We start from the raw sequence: 16,462 nt of genomic DNA, 5'->3' as shown, positions 1-16,462 counted from the left end.
GGTGCCGATAAGGCGCTGCCGCCCGTGCGCGGCGTCGAATTCTCGCCCTTATTGACACCGGCCGGTCGGCAGGCCTAACATGGTCCTCTTTAAGCCGTTTGAGGAGCCCCTAACACTTAATACTTTTCAGAAAAATGTGCATCATTGGACTCAGAAAAGAATACCGCACCACATGAGCTATGAGCCCGTATACTTTTCCAAAATTCGGTTTTTTTGAACAACCCTAGTGTGCCTGTTCACATGTGCGGTAACCAGGGCAGTGCATGTAGAGCTGGTAGACTCCCTGTCTTAAGAGGACTTCATGCTGGCGCTCAGGCGTTTTGCAGCCAGGAGGGGAATGCCCACTGAGATTTACTCCGATAATGCTGCGACGCTGAAGGGCGCTGATTCTCTCTTGCAGAGACAGTTCGGACATTTAGCACCGGCTTGGAAGTTTATCGTCCCACTGTCCCCCTGGTGGGGAGGATGGTGGGAAAGACTGATTAGGTCGGTTAAGTCGGGACTGAGAAAGGCGCTAGGTAAGCGCTGCCTGACGAGGATTGAGTTGGAGACGCTTCTCAGCGAGGTCGAGTCCTGCATAAACTCGCGTCCATTGGTCTATGCTGGTGATGATGCGGATGCGACCGAACCCTTGACTCCCAGTCACTTTCTGATAGGCAGGGGGTCCGGCTTTCAGCCGGGAGAGCAGTTAGATCCAGCCGCCGCAGCAGCGCAACAGTCGCTGCCGGCTCGCGCCAGACTTCGTAAGGAGCGCATGGATCGGTTTTGGGAAGTTTGGTCGTCCGCCTACTTGCGCCAGTTACCCACTTCCGTTCGCCAATTCCGCCATCACGGTAGCTTGAGGGTAGGCTCAGTCGTTTTGATTCATGAGAAGAACATTCCGCGCTTGACGTGGCCGGTTGGTGTGGTTGTGCGGCTGTATAAAGGGTCTGATGGTGTCGTACGCTCCGCTGACCTACGTACAGCGAAGGGTGTCCGTACTCGCGCGATTCAGTGTCTCCACGATCTAGAGTGCGATTAGAGAGTGGAGCGTCTGGTTAGGCTTTCAGACAGAGTCGTCTCTCTTTCGTTGTAGTTAAGTGTATCCTTGTGTGTGTATACTGACCGGGAATGTGTTGATCAGTTGTTTGCTAATGCACTCGTCATTTCTGGCCAAGCTGATGTGTTTCGCTATTTGATCTCTGTGCCATGATTGTTGCTAGGCCTAAAGTGTGTTGGAGTATCATCTCTATACTCCAACGGGGCGGAGAATGTTGTGAAATGTGGACCATATTTAGTGCCGGCCGCCCCCCCCCCCCCCCCAGCGCCACCTGGTGCTTGTTTGGTCACCTCCCCAGCGCCACCTATTGGCTCTGTTTTAGGATGGAGCAGATTGCGGGTCAGAATCCGTGGACGGTGGCGCGCCTCTGGTGAGGAAGGTGTGAACCACAGGGCACACGTGGCACACTGACCCAGTTTTGCATCAGCTGATCGCCGCAATAAACTAGTTGACGGTCATCGTGTTTGGGCCGTGGAGGTGCGCCGATTTAGCCGCATGATTTTGAAACTCGCAGATATAGCTCAATTTATTGTAACCAGAGCAGCATTCAGAGTGACTAAACCAATCAGGCGAATTAGTTTCGTAACAGTTCCCGGGCCCCTAGGAATTTACCTTTGACACCCAAGCCAAAATACAATTTTGGGACACTGAGGGGAACTCCCAGTCCGAACAACGCATACTGACTCACTTCATTTTAGCTATTAATGATAGTACCTGACCAGGGGCGCGGGAACTACTTTCCGACTGGGGGGCACACCATAATAGAGATCAACCTAGGGTACCCCCAAATCTAGTTTTCTCACCGGTTTTAGGCCACTTATTTTTCACCCCTCGGCTTTTCAACAAAAAAGAAAACATTTGCAAAAAAAGTGTGGTATTCCGTCTCAAAGCTGTGGGGGCACCGCCCCCACGGCCCCAGAGTTGGGGGGGGGGGGGGGCAAGCTGCCCCCACTGCCCCCCGGCTCCCGCGCCTATGTACCTGACCTGTATTGTTCAATGTTCATTCGCTGTTTTGCAGGATAAAGGTCATATCATGTTTTATAGCGACAAGGAGAAATAATTTGCTAAGAAATAGACCGCTTTGAAGATAGTTACAGACGATTTAAAAACCCTCAGCAGCAGCAGCAAACCAAGGTTGAAAATACGTCTAACGTTAGAGTTGACTAGATTTTATTTTTTATCTTCGGGCTTCGCCTAACGATTTTATCACAATTTTATTACTATCTTAGTATCTTACTTTCCACCAGCATTGCCCTCATGTCCAGGCGCGGATACAAGGGGGGGGCCATGGGGGCCATGGCCCCCCCCTTGGCCGATTTTTTTCAAAAATAAAATAAAAAGTTAAAAAGTTAAAAAGCTGAAAAGGGGGCCTCCTGAAAATAAAGTGGCCGAAATCCGATGAGTTTTTTTTAACCTACCCACTTAGTTATTTCTTAGAAGACTAGCTGAGAAGACTTCTTTGTTAGAAGATTGGTAAAGCTTTTCATAACTTGGAGGTCTCTTATACTCACAGAGATGACCACTTTTACAGGGCCTCCTAACCTGCACAGAGGGCCTCCAAGCCTGCACAGATGTTGAGATGTTGCCTGAACAGCTAGATAAGCTCAATAGACGCAGTTTTTTGGGGGGGGCCCAACAAGTGGGAAGATGGGGCCTCCAACAGGTGGGATTATGGGGGGGGGCCTCCTGGTTTCTAATGGCCCCTCCCTTGGAGATTTTCTGGATCCGCCCCTGCTCATGTCCCTATTGGTGGAGCCAAATATCCCCTCAAAAATGACGATATCGCCCATGCCCAAGCGTTCACTATCCACCCTATCGGGTCCCCCAGAACCTCCATTAACAGATATGTACCGGCCCCGTACATGGAATAACGTACCTTTCAAAACCCCGGCCACCTTGGCCTATACCTGACGATGTCCCGTAAGACCTGCTAGGCAGCACCACTGGAGCAAGATGAGCTGGGAGGGGTCGGAACTCCCTCAGCTGACGTGGGAGCTGTGAAGGAATCCTCCAGCGGCCAAAGAAGACTCTGGCAAAGCGGACCGGCCCCGCCGAGTGTGCCGATCCGTCGCCGTTCAGAGTCGGATGCCAACCACCAAGCCATGGAAGAAAAAAAAAACAGATTGTGTCACATAACCATTTCTAGCCGAAATCTCGTATCAAAAGGGGCTATATACGAGTATACTGGAACCATTTACCTGACAATGCGTGTGATGACATATCGGCAGGATATGCATATTGCAGATTGTTGCTTATGCATGCCTTGGCAATGCTCTATTGACCAACGACAAGAAAGGCACCTCACTCTGGCAAAAAAAAAAACGATTTACAAACGCCACTACAATAAAAAAAAACGAAATACAGATAACTCGTACCCCAATGCAGAGTGAGAGCCACACAATCACGGGCTACCCTAAAACTGCAGCCTAGAAAATGGCATACCTACTGCAGCCTTTAAACATGGGTGTGAAAACTTCCTCTGGGTAATAGCCTGTAACTTACTAGGCTATCGCTAATGCATCCCAAAACCACCTTACATAATTCCCCATCTAATCCATAATATCCTAGTCCGCCGAGACTTATCACACCCAAACTGGGTTCCACTGTATCACCTCTGTACCTCTGTATCACCCACTAAACCTTTCATTCCAACCTATCAACACCAGATAACAATACCACCTTAGACCAATACCATTGCATTGGTTATCCTTACAATGAACTCCATTTACCCTCTCAAGTCTCACCCGGTAGTTGGTACCCTTGTTATCAACAATCCCTAACCCACTATTGAAAACCCCGCTCGGACACGCTCGGACAGAGCCAACATCACAATCACCAGCAGCTCATTCTCCACGGGGTACGCCCACCTGGCACACCTTACGCCAGTAACCGTTCACCTGTATGGGAACCACAGTTCAACCAACACCAGGCACCACAAAACGGTAATTCTACCAACTCTCTGCACAACCACCGGCCAACACCACGTGGCCACCAAACCCTACGCCGGCCAGGCCGTGCACTCTGAGCTGCTACACCGAGAAAGCATGAGCTGATTTCACTCACACGGAGTGTAGAATGGCAAAGTCCGGCGCTCCGTTCCAGGGAAGAAACAAAAAGCAGTTACAGCTATGTTACACCCAGCAAATACCTACACTCAATCTCCCAAAATCTGAAGAAAAAAAAACACACCAAGCCTATTTCTACCAGCAGTCCAAGTTTCGTTGTTTCATCTAACCTTCAAAGAACCTATAATACCGGGCATTTGCCGACCCATTGCTCATCGACCCTCTTCTTACCGTGATAACATAACATAAGCACAAAAATAACCAAACCTCATGCCGAAAATGAAAAAAAATCAGACAGAAACAACAAACCAGTAAAAAAAAAATAAACATAAAAACACCGAAAGGAAAAAACATCCTCGTCAATCAATATAACATTGATATAAAACCGAACTTATACTCCCCTTGATGTCTTCCAGTTTCCACTGAACACGACCGCAGTAAACGCAAAAACATTTCAGAGCGAGAACACTGCTGACTTGCGTCAGACCGGGCGGCTTAGAACAGAGTGACCGCGCAAATGCACTCAAACCCCGCGCCGTCACCGTCACGTGACACGAGTCGCTCCACCAATCAGAGGAGGCCGTCGCCTTAGCGGCCTTGCCACCCGGGGGCGCAGGCGGCCGCCCGCCTGCCGCCGAACGCTGCTCGCAGAGGCCGGCCCGGCTCCGGGGCCGCCCCAGAGAAGACGCTCGTAGTGTCGCGGAAAAACCGGTTATATCTTGTCATATATAACCGGGCGTATATGTACCGACTTGGTGCGAAATAAATAAATAAATGTTATCATTATAAAACAGCTTGTATAGCAGGAAGAAAAGTAAGCGGCATTCATTCCCGTCATAATGAAGAAGCGTCCAAACGTTCTGTCATGGGTGCAGCATTGGCGTGCTTAGAATTGTGACCATAATGTGAGTATATCAACTGCCTCAGCACGCTGTAACGCATTTAAAATATGTATTACTTCTGATTTTGTTCAGCTTGTAAATGTAATTGATATTTATAACATCAGTTAACCCGCGCCCGGCTGGGGGTCCTGGATTTCCACGCCCTGCTGGGGGGGGGGGGTGTTTGAACACCCCCCTTGTAACTCGGCTCCTGGGCCACGTAGCGATACGCGGAAGGCGGCGTTCGAAAGAGCGTCAAAAATAATGACGAAATCACTTCGGTCAATTTTTTGGTCAGGTCAAAGGTCAGGTCACCAGAGGTCATTGAAGGCAAAATTTCGCCGATTTCCAGGTTGAATGTCGAAAATTTCCAAGAAGCCGACGCATAACTCGAGAACCAATAGAGCTACAGCGCCGCAGAAAAGCGCATTCGATAGCCCTATTAAAGCCCTTTCTGAGTAATTCTCTCAGATTTGACCTAACGTCAACGGTTTTGCCTGCAGGGGGCAAAAACTGCAAAAATAGCCGATTTTTTCGGAAACAGTTTTTCTGCAATAACTTTTGACCCAAGCATTTTACGAGCTTACTTTTACCGGCATTGTGTTCCTCTCGTCAAGACGCATCGAATGAACTACAAGTTGACCTTGAAAGGTCAACTTGAAAATTTGACCTCAGGTCAAGGTCATGACCTGACCGGAAAGGGTCATGTTGCATATCAGTCGATCCGTATCGTCGGGCTGAACACATCTAAGGCGTTTTCATCGCTCTAGCATGCCTCTATCAAAAGTTATTTGCGAAAAACTGTTAGATACCATTCGTGACCTAAGATGACCTCAGGGCATAAACAAGGGTCACGGACACCATTTTCATGTTCAGTGTGTCTAAACCACTTGTAATTTGGTGTTTGGGAGTGTTTATAATGTCTTTTGTCCAAAAGAGGCGCATTTCAATTTTCTCCCATTGACTTATAATGGGAAGGTCGCAAAATTGACCTGACCTTAGGTCATCGATATCAAAATTCTGAGATATACATTTCGTACATGCTATTGCTCTTAGCAATCGCTGAAAGTTTCAAAGCGATCGGTCACTCGGTGTAGCTATGACAGACATTGAAACTTTTTATGAGGTGAGGTCACTTCAAGTGACCTGGTGACCTGACCTTGAATGACCTTGGTCTGAAATTTTCACAACATGTGTAGAATTGATGTATGATAAGGTGTACCAAAAACGGCGGCGCTCCGCGCCGCCGTTTTTGAGATATTCGCGAAAAACCACAAGGGGGGTGTTCAAACACCCCCCCCCCAGCAGGGCGCGGGTTAACATGGTCTAAAGAACGAACCAGGAAGAAAGGGATTGGTTTTCTTTGGCGAATGTACAGGAGGGTTTCCCTTATTTTCACGATTCTCGTGAAATGTGACTTGGTAAATAAAGCTCCATTTATTTATTTATTTATTTATTTATTTATTTATTTATTTATTTATTTATTTATTTATTCATTTATTTATTTACTCATTTGAAATGATACGTACCCCTTATAAACTATAAAGTCAATAATGAGCAATACTACTAGAACATAGAAAATGGAATATAAGAGTTAAGACTGTTTTCGACCCGCACCTAACTAGGCCACTTTCTATAAAGCGACCCAATAGGAATACTGTAAGGTAAACCCTACAAAGGTACTGTAAAGGTATATACCCAGGTACAGTAAAGTTTTCCAGCAGGTTAAGCGTATAGTGAAGGTCGGGTCAGGGTGATGTCAAAATGACCAAATTAAGATGCGATGAATGTAAAAAAGCTGTGTTTCAGATGCCGTTCGAGCTGAGGAATTCCATGCAATTAGCGGAACGTTTAGAACTTGCAAAAAATAGTAGGCAAGTCTTCGAAGGTGCTGAAGTTTCAGAAGGCGGTGCCTGTCGAATTCTGGCGGACTCCGAGGACTAATAGAGGACAATGCAGACTCAGAGCTTCCAAGATATCACACCCTAGATTATATCTGAGAGAAATTTAAGTCGGAAAAGTAAAGTGTCATTAAGTCAAAAACGCGGCCAGAAAAGGTGATGATGACGACGCGGTGCGCTGCCCGCCGGTTGCGGCCGGCAACATCTCGCGCCGCTTGGTAAACACAGCGCCAGGCATCTCTGCGTCAGACCTGTAGAAATGGAAATTCAACGCATGAACTAGTGTCAAAAAGCGCGATTATGTGCCCAGCTGGTCACTGGCAAACGCCGGCATGACCACATATCCAGCTCATTTAGAACAGTTATGGTGGTGCGACGCGCAACATTTATTCACTTTTCACATGGTGTGGAATGTGAATGTTGGAACGTGTCCTTGTTAATTACCAGTCCGATTTATAACTCAGCATTTAGCAGCTAAAGCCAGGCAGCAACATGACCATTGGGCCCGTTAGGGTCGCTAGTATACCCGCGAAGCAGGGGTATTATCAAATACCCCTCAGAGAAGAGGATCGCAAGAAGACAGCGTTTCAGTTTAATGGGCAACTGCTGCAGTTTACCGTTCTACCGTTCGGTTTGTGCAATGGACCCAGCACGTACAACCGGCTCATGCACCGTATCACGAAGGATTTACCCTGCGTCGCGGCGTACTTTGACGACTGGTGTGTGTTCAGCGGTGATGAGACGGAGCACCTCGGCCACTTGCGTCTTGTTCCTCGAGCGGCTGCGGTCCGCCGGTCTGACTCTGAACCGAGACAAGTGCCGATTCATGACGTCATCGCTTGAGTCATTCCTAGGCTTCAGCGTATCTCAGGGATGCATACGACCCACAGAGGAACACAGGCGGACGATCGAAGCAGTCAAGCGGCCAACGAACCAGAAGGAACTGAGGCGGTTCCTTGGACTGTGCGGATTCTACAGAGCTCATGTGCCGTTCTTCAGTCTGATCGCCCGACCACTGCATGACCTGCTGAAGAAGAGCAGCCCGTTTCACTGGGACGGAGCGCATGAGTCGGCGTTCCTTCGTCTTCGGCAGACGCTGATGACGCGCCCCGTGCTGACCATCCCAACAGAGAAGTCAGACTTCACCGTCCGCACAGACGCCAGTCAGGACGGCATCGGCTGCGTTCTCGAGGCGGATGGACGGCCAGTGGAGTTTTCCAGCAAGGCGTTCTCCAAGCAGCAGCGGGCGTACTCCGTCATAGAGCAGGAAGCCTTCGGCATCGTGCATGCGCTGAAGAAGTGGCGTCACCTGCTCCTCGGTCGTCACTTTCGGCTGTGCACCGATCATCGACCTCTGCCGTGGCTCCAGTCAAAGAGGGATCTGTCTGGTCGGCTGGGACGCTGGGCGCTTCTGCTTCAGGAATTCGACTTCACTGTCGACCACATCTCCGGCCAGCAGCATGTAGTGCCTGATGCTCTGAGCCGGTCGGTTCCAGACTCGACTCAGGAAACTCAGAGCCGCAGTCAGGCGGCGAACCAGTCAGCCGCTGGACCCTCAGAAGCGTCACCTGTAGCCCCGATCGGAGTGCCATCTGTGGCCAGTTTAGATGAATGGAAGGTGGAGCTGAGAACTGACAGCAAACTTCAGCAGCTTCAACGACAGCAGCCGTCAGCGTTTAAGGTGAATCAACGCGGCATGCTTTGCCATGTTCATCCAAAGTGGGGAGAGCAACTGGTAGTACCTGCATCACAGAGAAGGGGAATAATCACATCTCTACACGATGAGCCCCTGGCAGGCCACCCTGGCTCAAGACGGACGCTGCATCGCATCCAGAAGCGCTACTTCTGGCCTGGAATGGTGATGGACGTAAAGAAGTACGTGAAGGCGTGTCTGACGTGTTGCCGAGTCAAGGACACGCCGGTGGCGACTGCGCCTCTGTGTCCGGTGGACACAGCATCGCTGGAGCCGTGGCAGAAGGTGGCGCTGGACGTCATCGGTCCTATATCTCCTACGGCTGAGAACGGAGCACGGTTCATTGTGGTCTGTCAGGATTACTTCACGAAATGGCCGGAACTGGTGGCAGTTCCAACCACGGATGCAGCAACGGTAGAACGCTGGCTGCTGGATGAAGTATTCTGCAGATACGGAATTCCAGCTGAGCTCGTCACAGATCAAGGCACGCAATGGATGAGCGCGTCCTTCAAGTCATTTTGTGGGAGACTGGGCATCACACATCGGACCACATCACCGTATCACCCTCAAGCGGATATGGTGGAACGGTTCAACAGGACGCTGCTGAATATGATACGTGCATATCTGGACGACAACAAACAACAGTGGGATCGGAACCTCCAATCACTGGCCTTCGCCTACCGCACGACAATCTGCGAGACGACTCAGGCCACGCCGTTTGAGCTGGTCCAGTGCCGCCGAGCGAGGCTTCCCATGGATGTACTGCACGCGCCGTTGCGCTCACCGGCTGGCTCACAGTTGATGAGTCGGCTCACCGAAGTGCGTGAGGCGGCCCGGCAGGCCTCCAGTCGAGCGGCGGTGGCGCGAGCTGCGACGTATGACAGAGCGAAAAGTGTGAAAGTGCGAACATTCAGAGTTGGAGATCGAGTGTTTTGGAAGCGTCCAATTAATCAGGCGGGTGTGTCGCCGAAACTGCAGCCTATCTGGAGCGGGCCATTTGACGTTGTGGGTCGTGTGTCTGACGTTAACTATCGTATTCGTGATGGACAGGGAAAAACGCTAACCATACATGTAAACAATCTGAAGTTGAGCAATGTCGATAGATCTGTTCAGTCACCGATGATCCGAGGTCGGGGTAGACCTCGGAGCTAGAAGGTGACTTGAGGGGGAAGGTGTAGTGAATAGTTGTCGGCACCCACCACTTGGCGGCGCTAGCCTCGTGTCATCTGTGTGACCTTCAATACAGCAGTCGACCGCTACACTTCCTATTAGACAAACCGAGTCCGGCAGAATCAGACTGCGCTACCACCGTGTCACGATGTTCAGTGCAAAGTCGATGTCCGATGCCTGGTGTCCCTGGATTTCGCTTGGCCGTCAACGATAAAACGGTAAAGCACAATGGAACATGGATTGGGTGTGCAAATGTCAACAGGAAGGGCATTTGGGACAAATTTCCGGCATTTGGGGCAAATGCCCGTATACAGCGCCTGAAATCGACGATTTTTCTAGAATAGAAAGAAAACGAAAAAAAACTTCTATAAAAAAATGCTTTAGCTACACAGCTGTGCGTAAGGAATCCAAATCCCATTAGTTGGGCGTATGCCCTCCGCCGCGTCCGATACTTTCTGGATCCGCCTGTGGTTACCGTCTGTATTTATTGGTTTTCGCTCAATACTAGACATGAATTTGGTCGAAAACCCGACATGTTATGCGGATCTCTTTCAAATACACAAAATGTCAACGATTGTAATGCATGTTGCTGAAAGATTTCTCGTGTTACTACTTTTTGTTCAAAATATATATCCCAATGAAATCCGGTTGTCCTTTTGCTTAATCCCAGAAACTGATGGTTGAAATGCAATTTTCCTAACCGAAGCATGTCTTCTTTTAGAACTAAAGCTTTGCTATTTTTTAATAAATTGAGCCATAGATAACATGAATCATGTTATCTATGATTGAGCGATTAACTTGTTCGCACGATTCATTCATAAATACATCTCTGAATTACTCAATCCCAAGCATGAACAATGCTCAACGTTTTGAACCAGGCATAACACAGTTGCTGTGATAACCCAAGAACTTTTGTCATCAATTCACCTTTAAATGTGACATGAGTTTTCTTACAAAGGACACGGAAAACGTCTTCAAATATGTTTTATCAAAAACATGAAGCATAAATGTATACAAAAGATTTAAAAAATCGGAATTATAATGCACATAATCACATAATATGGAATATATAAAGCACTTGAAGTATGACATCATGCATTATTGGCTCATTTTTTGCAGCCAAATAATGAGCCGGAAGATGCGTAAAAATGAAGCACGCGTGAGTTTTATAACAATAACTAGAGGGACAGCATTACGCGCAGCGTAATAAATCAATTTTCATTAAAATCGGCCCAGTAGCGGCCGAGTTATTGCAAGAATAAATTTGGCGTCTCCTCCTGGCCGGCGGTGCCCTGTTCCGGTGTTCATTGCCAAAGGTCAGTGACCTGCCGGCTCTAATTTCGCTCAGTTTTGCAAGCGAAGAAACTAAGCCTAGGGCCCGTGCTCTCTGCTCGAAGCCGGCCGCGGCCCAAAATCACGCAAAGATGCGCCCGCCACGTGCAAACCGCCGAACCCAACCCCTCGAAAAGTTGATACGACAAACAGATGCACGCGTCCGACTTACGTCGAAAATGTCACCCCCGTAGCCCGCACCGTTCCGGAGCAATAGCCCGCCAAGCGTAACTGACGCGTCACATACATACATACATACATACATACATACATACATACATACATACATACATACATACATACATACATACATACATACATACATACATACATACATACATAAATACATACATACATACATACATACATAAATACATACATACGGACGTTTTGATTTTTATAAGAGGAACTAGAGGGACAGCATTACGCGCAGCGTAATAAATCAATTTTTATTAAAATCGGCCCAGTAGCGGCCGAGTTATGGCCATAATACATTTGGCGTCTCCTCCTGGCCGGCGGTGCTCTGTTCCGGTATTCATTGTCAAAGGTCAGTGACCTCCCGGCTCTGATTTTGCTCAGTTTTGAAAGCGAAGAAACTGAGCCTAAGGCGCGTGCCGTCTGCTCGGCGCCGGCCGCGGCCAAAATTCCGCAAAGATGCGCCCGCCACGTGCAAACCCGTGAGCGCACCCCCACCAAAATTTAATACGACAAATGGTTGCACGCGCCCGACCCGGCGCCAAAATTTCACCCCCGCAACCCCCACCGTTCCGGAGCAATAGCCCGCCAAGCGTGACTGACGCGTTACATACGATTACGGACATTTTGATTTTTATATATGTAAACTAGGTGTCCAGCATTACGCGCAGCGTAATAAATCAATTTTCATTAAAAGCGGCCCAGTAGCGGCCGAGTTATGGCCAGAATAAATTTGGCGACTCCTCCTGGCCGGCGCGGCGGTGCTCTGTTCCGGTATTCATTGCGAAAGGTCAGTGACCTCCCGGCTCTGATTTCGCTCAGATTTGCAAGCGAAGAAACTGAGCCTAAGGCGCGTGCCGTCTGATCGAAGCCGGCCGCGGCCAAAATTTCGCAAAGATGCGCCCGCCACGTGCAAACCGCCGAGCGCACCCCCACCAAAGTTAAATACGACAAACAGATGCACGCGTCCGACTTGTGTCGAAAATTTCACCCCCGTAGCTCGCACCGTTCCGGAGCAATAGCCCGCCAAGCGTGACTGACGCGTTACATACGGACGTTTTGATTTTTATATATGTAACTAGAGGGACAGCATTACGCGCAGCGTAATGAATCAAATTTCATTAAAATCGGCCCAGTAGCGGCCGAGATATTGCCAGAATAAATGTTGCGTCTCCTCTCGGCCGGTGGTGCTCTGTTCCGGTATTCATTGCCAAAGGTCAGTGACCTTCCGGCTCTGATTTTCCTCAGTTTTGCAAGCGAAGAAACTGAGCCTAAGGCGCGTGCTCTCTGCTCGAAGCCGGCCGCGGCCCAAAATGCTGCAAAGATGCGCCCGCCACGTGCACACCGCTGCACGCACCCCCTCGAAAAGTTGATACGACAAACAGATGCACGCGTCCGACTTGTGTCGAAAATTTCACCCCCGTAGCTCGCACCGTTCCGGAGCAATAGCCCGCCAAGCGTGACGGACGCGTCACATACATACATACATACATACATACATACATACGGACATTTAGATTTTATATATGTAACTAGAGGGACAGCATTACGCGCAGCGTAAATAAATCAATTTTGATTAAAGGTAGTGTGCCACCTTTGAATGATTTCCCATTTTATTTTTCCTAGGATAAGAAGCTTCTGGTTTCACCTAATATCGCAAAAAAATAAAAAATGGGCCTAAAATAGTGCTTTTTTCGCCTAAAAGTTTATCGGTTTTTCGATATGTATAACAACTGTAGTGGGCTGACCTGCAAACAGGCGTCGGCAGCAATCGCGAATGCGGCGCACATGTGACAATAAGCAAAGGTCATTATAGAGTTACGACGTACGGGAATGATTTATCAGCTGTCTAATCGTAGACAACACAATGTCGAATTTAAACTGTAAGCCTGTATTGGTACTGTTTCTTTAATTTGGCTGTCGAACATTAATTTATGGTTGGAAATATTATTTTATGTAAAATAATTGATATGAAACAGCCGTCTCTAAAGTTTGACCCCATCTCACCACATGAAAGTGGCAGAAATGACAATGATCAGCTGACGCATTTTTCTTGGCCGAAGTCAGAGCGCGCGGCCCGACGCACCACCACCGCGCCCAAAGCCAGGGCCCCGGTAACGTGAGGTAGCCGAGTCGGGGCAGCGTGCGCTGACCCAAGCCGGGGCCGCGGCTTTGGGCGCGGTCTACCGCATCCCCGCGGGCAGCCCCGGGCTATCACATGACACCGGGAGGACGCGCGGCCCCGGCTTGGGTCAGCGCACGCTGCCCCGACTCGGCTACCTCACGTTACCGGGGCCCTGGCTTTGGGCGCGGTCTACCGCACCACCTAACAGGCGTGTTCGAAACCGCAGGAGATGATGATGAACGGGTTTATCGAAACTTGATTGGATGAGCATATCGGTAATAGCGATTTCAGTGTGTGCATTTATTGTTCATAGTGGTGTGAAATGTGGTTGGGGTACGACCGACAACCCGTCGGGGCGAATTTCGCACTGGGGTACTCAAAATTTGAAGAATTTAAGACGTTTCCATGAGCTTTGAAGGTATGGATAAGTTCTAAAAATCCGGTTCTCCTTATCTGGGCCATTAACTCCATACGGTCCAGGAAAGCTGGCACACTACCTCTAAAATCGGCCCAGTAGCGGCCGAGTTATGGCCAGAATAAATTTGGCGTCTCCTCCTGGCCGGCGGTGCTCTGTTCCTGTATTCATTGCCAAAGGTCAACGACCTGCCGGCGCTGATTTCGGTCAGTTTTGCAAGCGAAGAAACTGAGCCTAAGGTGCGTGCTCTCTGCTCGAAGCCGGCCGCGGCCCAAAATCCCGCAAAGATGCGCCCGCCACGTGCACACCACTGCACGCACCCCCTCCAAAATTTAATACAACAAACAGATGCACGCGTCCGACTTTAGTCAAAAATTTCACCCCCGTAGCCCGCACCGTTCCGGAGCAATAGCCCGCCAAGCGTGACGGACGCGTCACATACATACATACGGACATTTTGATTTTTATATATGTAAACAAGCGGCAAGCCGCTTGCTTCGCGTCGCGAGGATATGGCTTGCGCATAATTGGCCAGTTCGAGTAGTAATGGTTTTGTGTAATAGTGACTTGTAGAAGCTTTGATGTACGCGAAAAGGTGAATGATGCGGTCCAAATGGATAAAATTCAAATAAATGGGTCATTGACCAAACCAATTCAGACTGATAAGCTACCTACTTGGATATGTGGTTCAAATAATTTACTACATATAGGTTATGTTTATAATAACGTTTCAGGCATAATCACGTTTCAGGCACAGGTACTAAGTTGTGAGTGAATCGCAATTAGCAAATCCAGCTGGATTTGCTAATTGCGGCAACATAGAGCTGTCCGTGGCCGAACACGGGCTCTCGCAGAAGGACGGCCACTCGCCGGAGCGTCTGACCTTGCGCTTTGTTGATTGTGAGCGCAAAGGCGGGCCGCACCGGGAACTGGCGCCGCCACCACTCGAACGGGAAGGCGTCGTCCGGCGACTGCAGCGTCAGGCGGGGGATGAGAACCCGGCGGCCGGCCGCGCTGCCGCAGGCCACGGTCGCCTCCAGGAGCCGGCCGCCGTGGACGGCCACCACCAGGAGCCGGGTGCCGTTACACAGTCCCCTGGCCGGGTCGATGTTTCGGAGCAGGATGACCGGCATGCCGGGCTTCAAAAGCAGGTGATGAGGCGGGAGGCCCGGCACACACAGCCCGTTGAGGTACTCCTGGGGTACCGGCTCCTGCTCCTCCCCGACGGTGTCGTCTGCGCTGAGGCACTCCACGGCCTGGCCCGGGAAGATGTCGGTGACATAACTGTTCACCGAGTCGACGGTGCTGTTAGTGGGCGCCAGCACGGCGCGGGACGCCATGCTGTCGGCGTCGGTCAGGTTGCCGAAGGTCCAGTCGATGACGGCCGGCAACTCGGCTTCCAGCACCAGCGCCGGCGGCAGGGTGACCCGTCCCTCGGCGTCTGTGGGCAGCTCGCCGTTGCCGAGCTGCAGCAGCCAGGTGGAGAACTCCTCCAGCTCGGCCTGTTGGTTCTCCTCCTGCGCCAGCCTGGCGCGCATGTTTTCCCGCAGCCGGTGTACTCTGAAGTGGCGCCACAGCGGCGAGCGACGGAGACTGGCGTCCACGATGCCTGCCTGGTTGGCGTGCCGGACGACAGGCAGAACCTGCCGGAAGTCGCCGCCCAGCACCACCACCTTGCCGCCGAACAGCTGCTCGGACCCCGTCAGGTCGCGCAGCGTCCGGTCGAGGCCCTCGATGTGGTGCCGGTGCGCCATCGGAGCCTCATCCAGGCCCATGTCGTCCCCTATCTCCGCGTGTGTCCACTAACACGAATGACGTCACGCATGTGGGCGGAGCTATGGGCGGAGCCTAACGCACGCGGCAGTCCAAGCCGCCATATTTGAATTTATATTTGAATAGAATCTTGCCGATATTTTGGGTGAAGTCAATTTATATGGATAGATTGGTGACAGTTTAGCTATACGAATAATAATTTATTATGGATGTGCGTATATTCAGCTTGGAATTGCAATTAAAGTTCCGCACCGCATAGATTCGAACTCGGGACCTTTGGAATACTGCGCGGGCACGCTAACCACTACACTACCGCGACCGCGCGGCGGCCGGCGGCAGGGAGGCTGCGGAGACATGGGGGGACATTTTACGCTTTTGTGAAAAAAGCAAAAGATTTAGCGAAAAACACGTAATAGATAGCTTTCAGAAAATTGTCTGCTCTTTCAGATAAGATACTTAGGTTTGATATATCTTGTGCAGACTTCATTCTACAGTGCTTCGAAAATCGCTCATTTACATGGGGATTGAACGGGGCTTCGAGACTTGACTCCAAATGACGTCACGGATTGACGTCACGAAAAGGTAGAATCGCCGGACGACCCTACCTGGTATATAGGGCCTTGGCCTCATCCATCACGATGAGGCGCGCTAACCGGATCAGCTGGGCGAGCTCGCTCTGGGCGGGGATGTTAAAGATGGCGGTGTCGTCCGGTCGCAGAGGAGCTTTAAAACGGCTGTGAAAAGTCCTCCCGCTGTCCAGCAGTGTAGCGGCGATACCGCTGAACGCCACGGCAAGTGCCACCAGGCCCTTGGCTCGCACCGCAGAGATGAGCAGATTAAAAGTAAATGTCTTGCCAGTGCCACCTGGCGCGT

The 16,462-nt window shown here is 50.2% G+C and overlaps 1 protein-coding gene across 1 annotated transcript; it reads right to left on the bottom strand.

Annotated features, from left to right (window-relative positions):
- Nucleotides 1-14,598: 14,598 nt before the first annotated feature.
- LOC122384426 lies at nt 14,599-15,591 on the bottom strand. The gene has a single exon (XM_043371809.1). The coding sequence runs from the start codon at nt 15,589-15,591 to the stop codon at nt 14,599-14,601; it is 993 nt and encodes a 330-aa protein (XP_043227744.1).
- Nucleotides 15,592-16,462: the final 871 nt, after the last annotated feature.

Source organism: Amphibalanus amphitrite, unplaced genomic scaffold (genome assembly GCF_019059575.1).
Source record: "Amphibalanus amphitrite isolate SeventyFive unplaced genomic scaffold, NRLGWU_Aamphi_draft 000189F_arrow, whole genome shotgun sequence".
NCBI lineage: Eukaryota > Metazoa > Arthropoda > Thecostraca > Balanomorpha > Balanidae > Amphibalanus > Amphibalanus amphitrite.
Note: the sequence above shows the minus strand (reverse complement) of the source record. Positions and strands in the feature narration are given on the sequence as shown.

Excerpts from the sequence above, each read along its gene's own strand:
- LOC122384426 (XM_043371809.1), bottom strand. The coding sequence starts at position 15,591 with ATGGGCCTGGATGAGGCTCCGATGGCGCACCGGCACCACATCGAGGGC.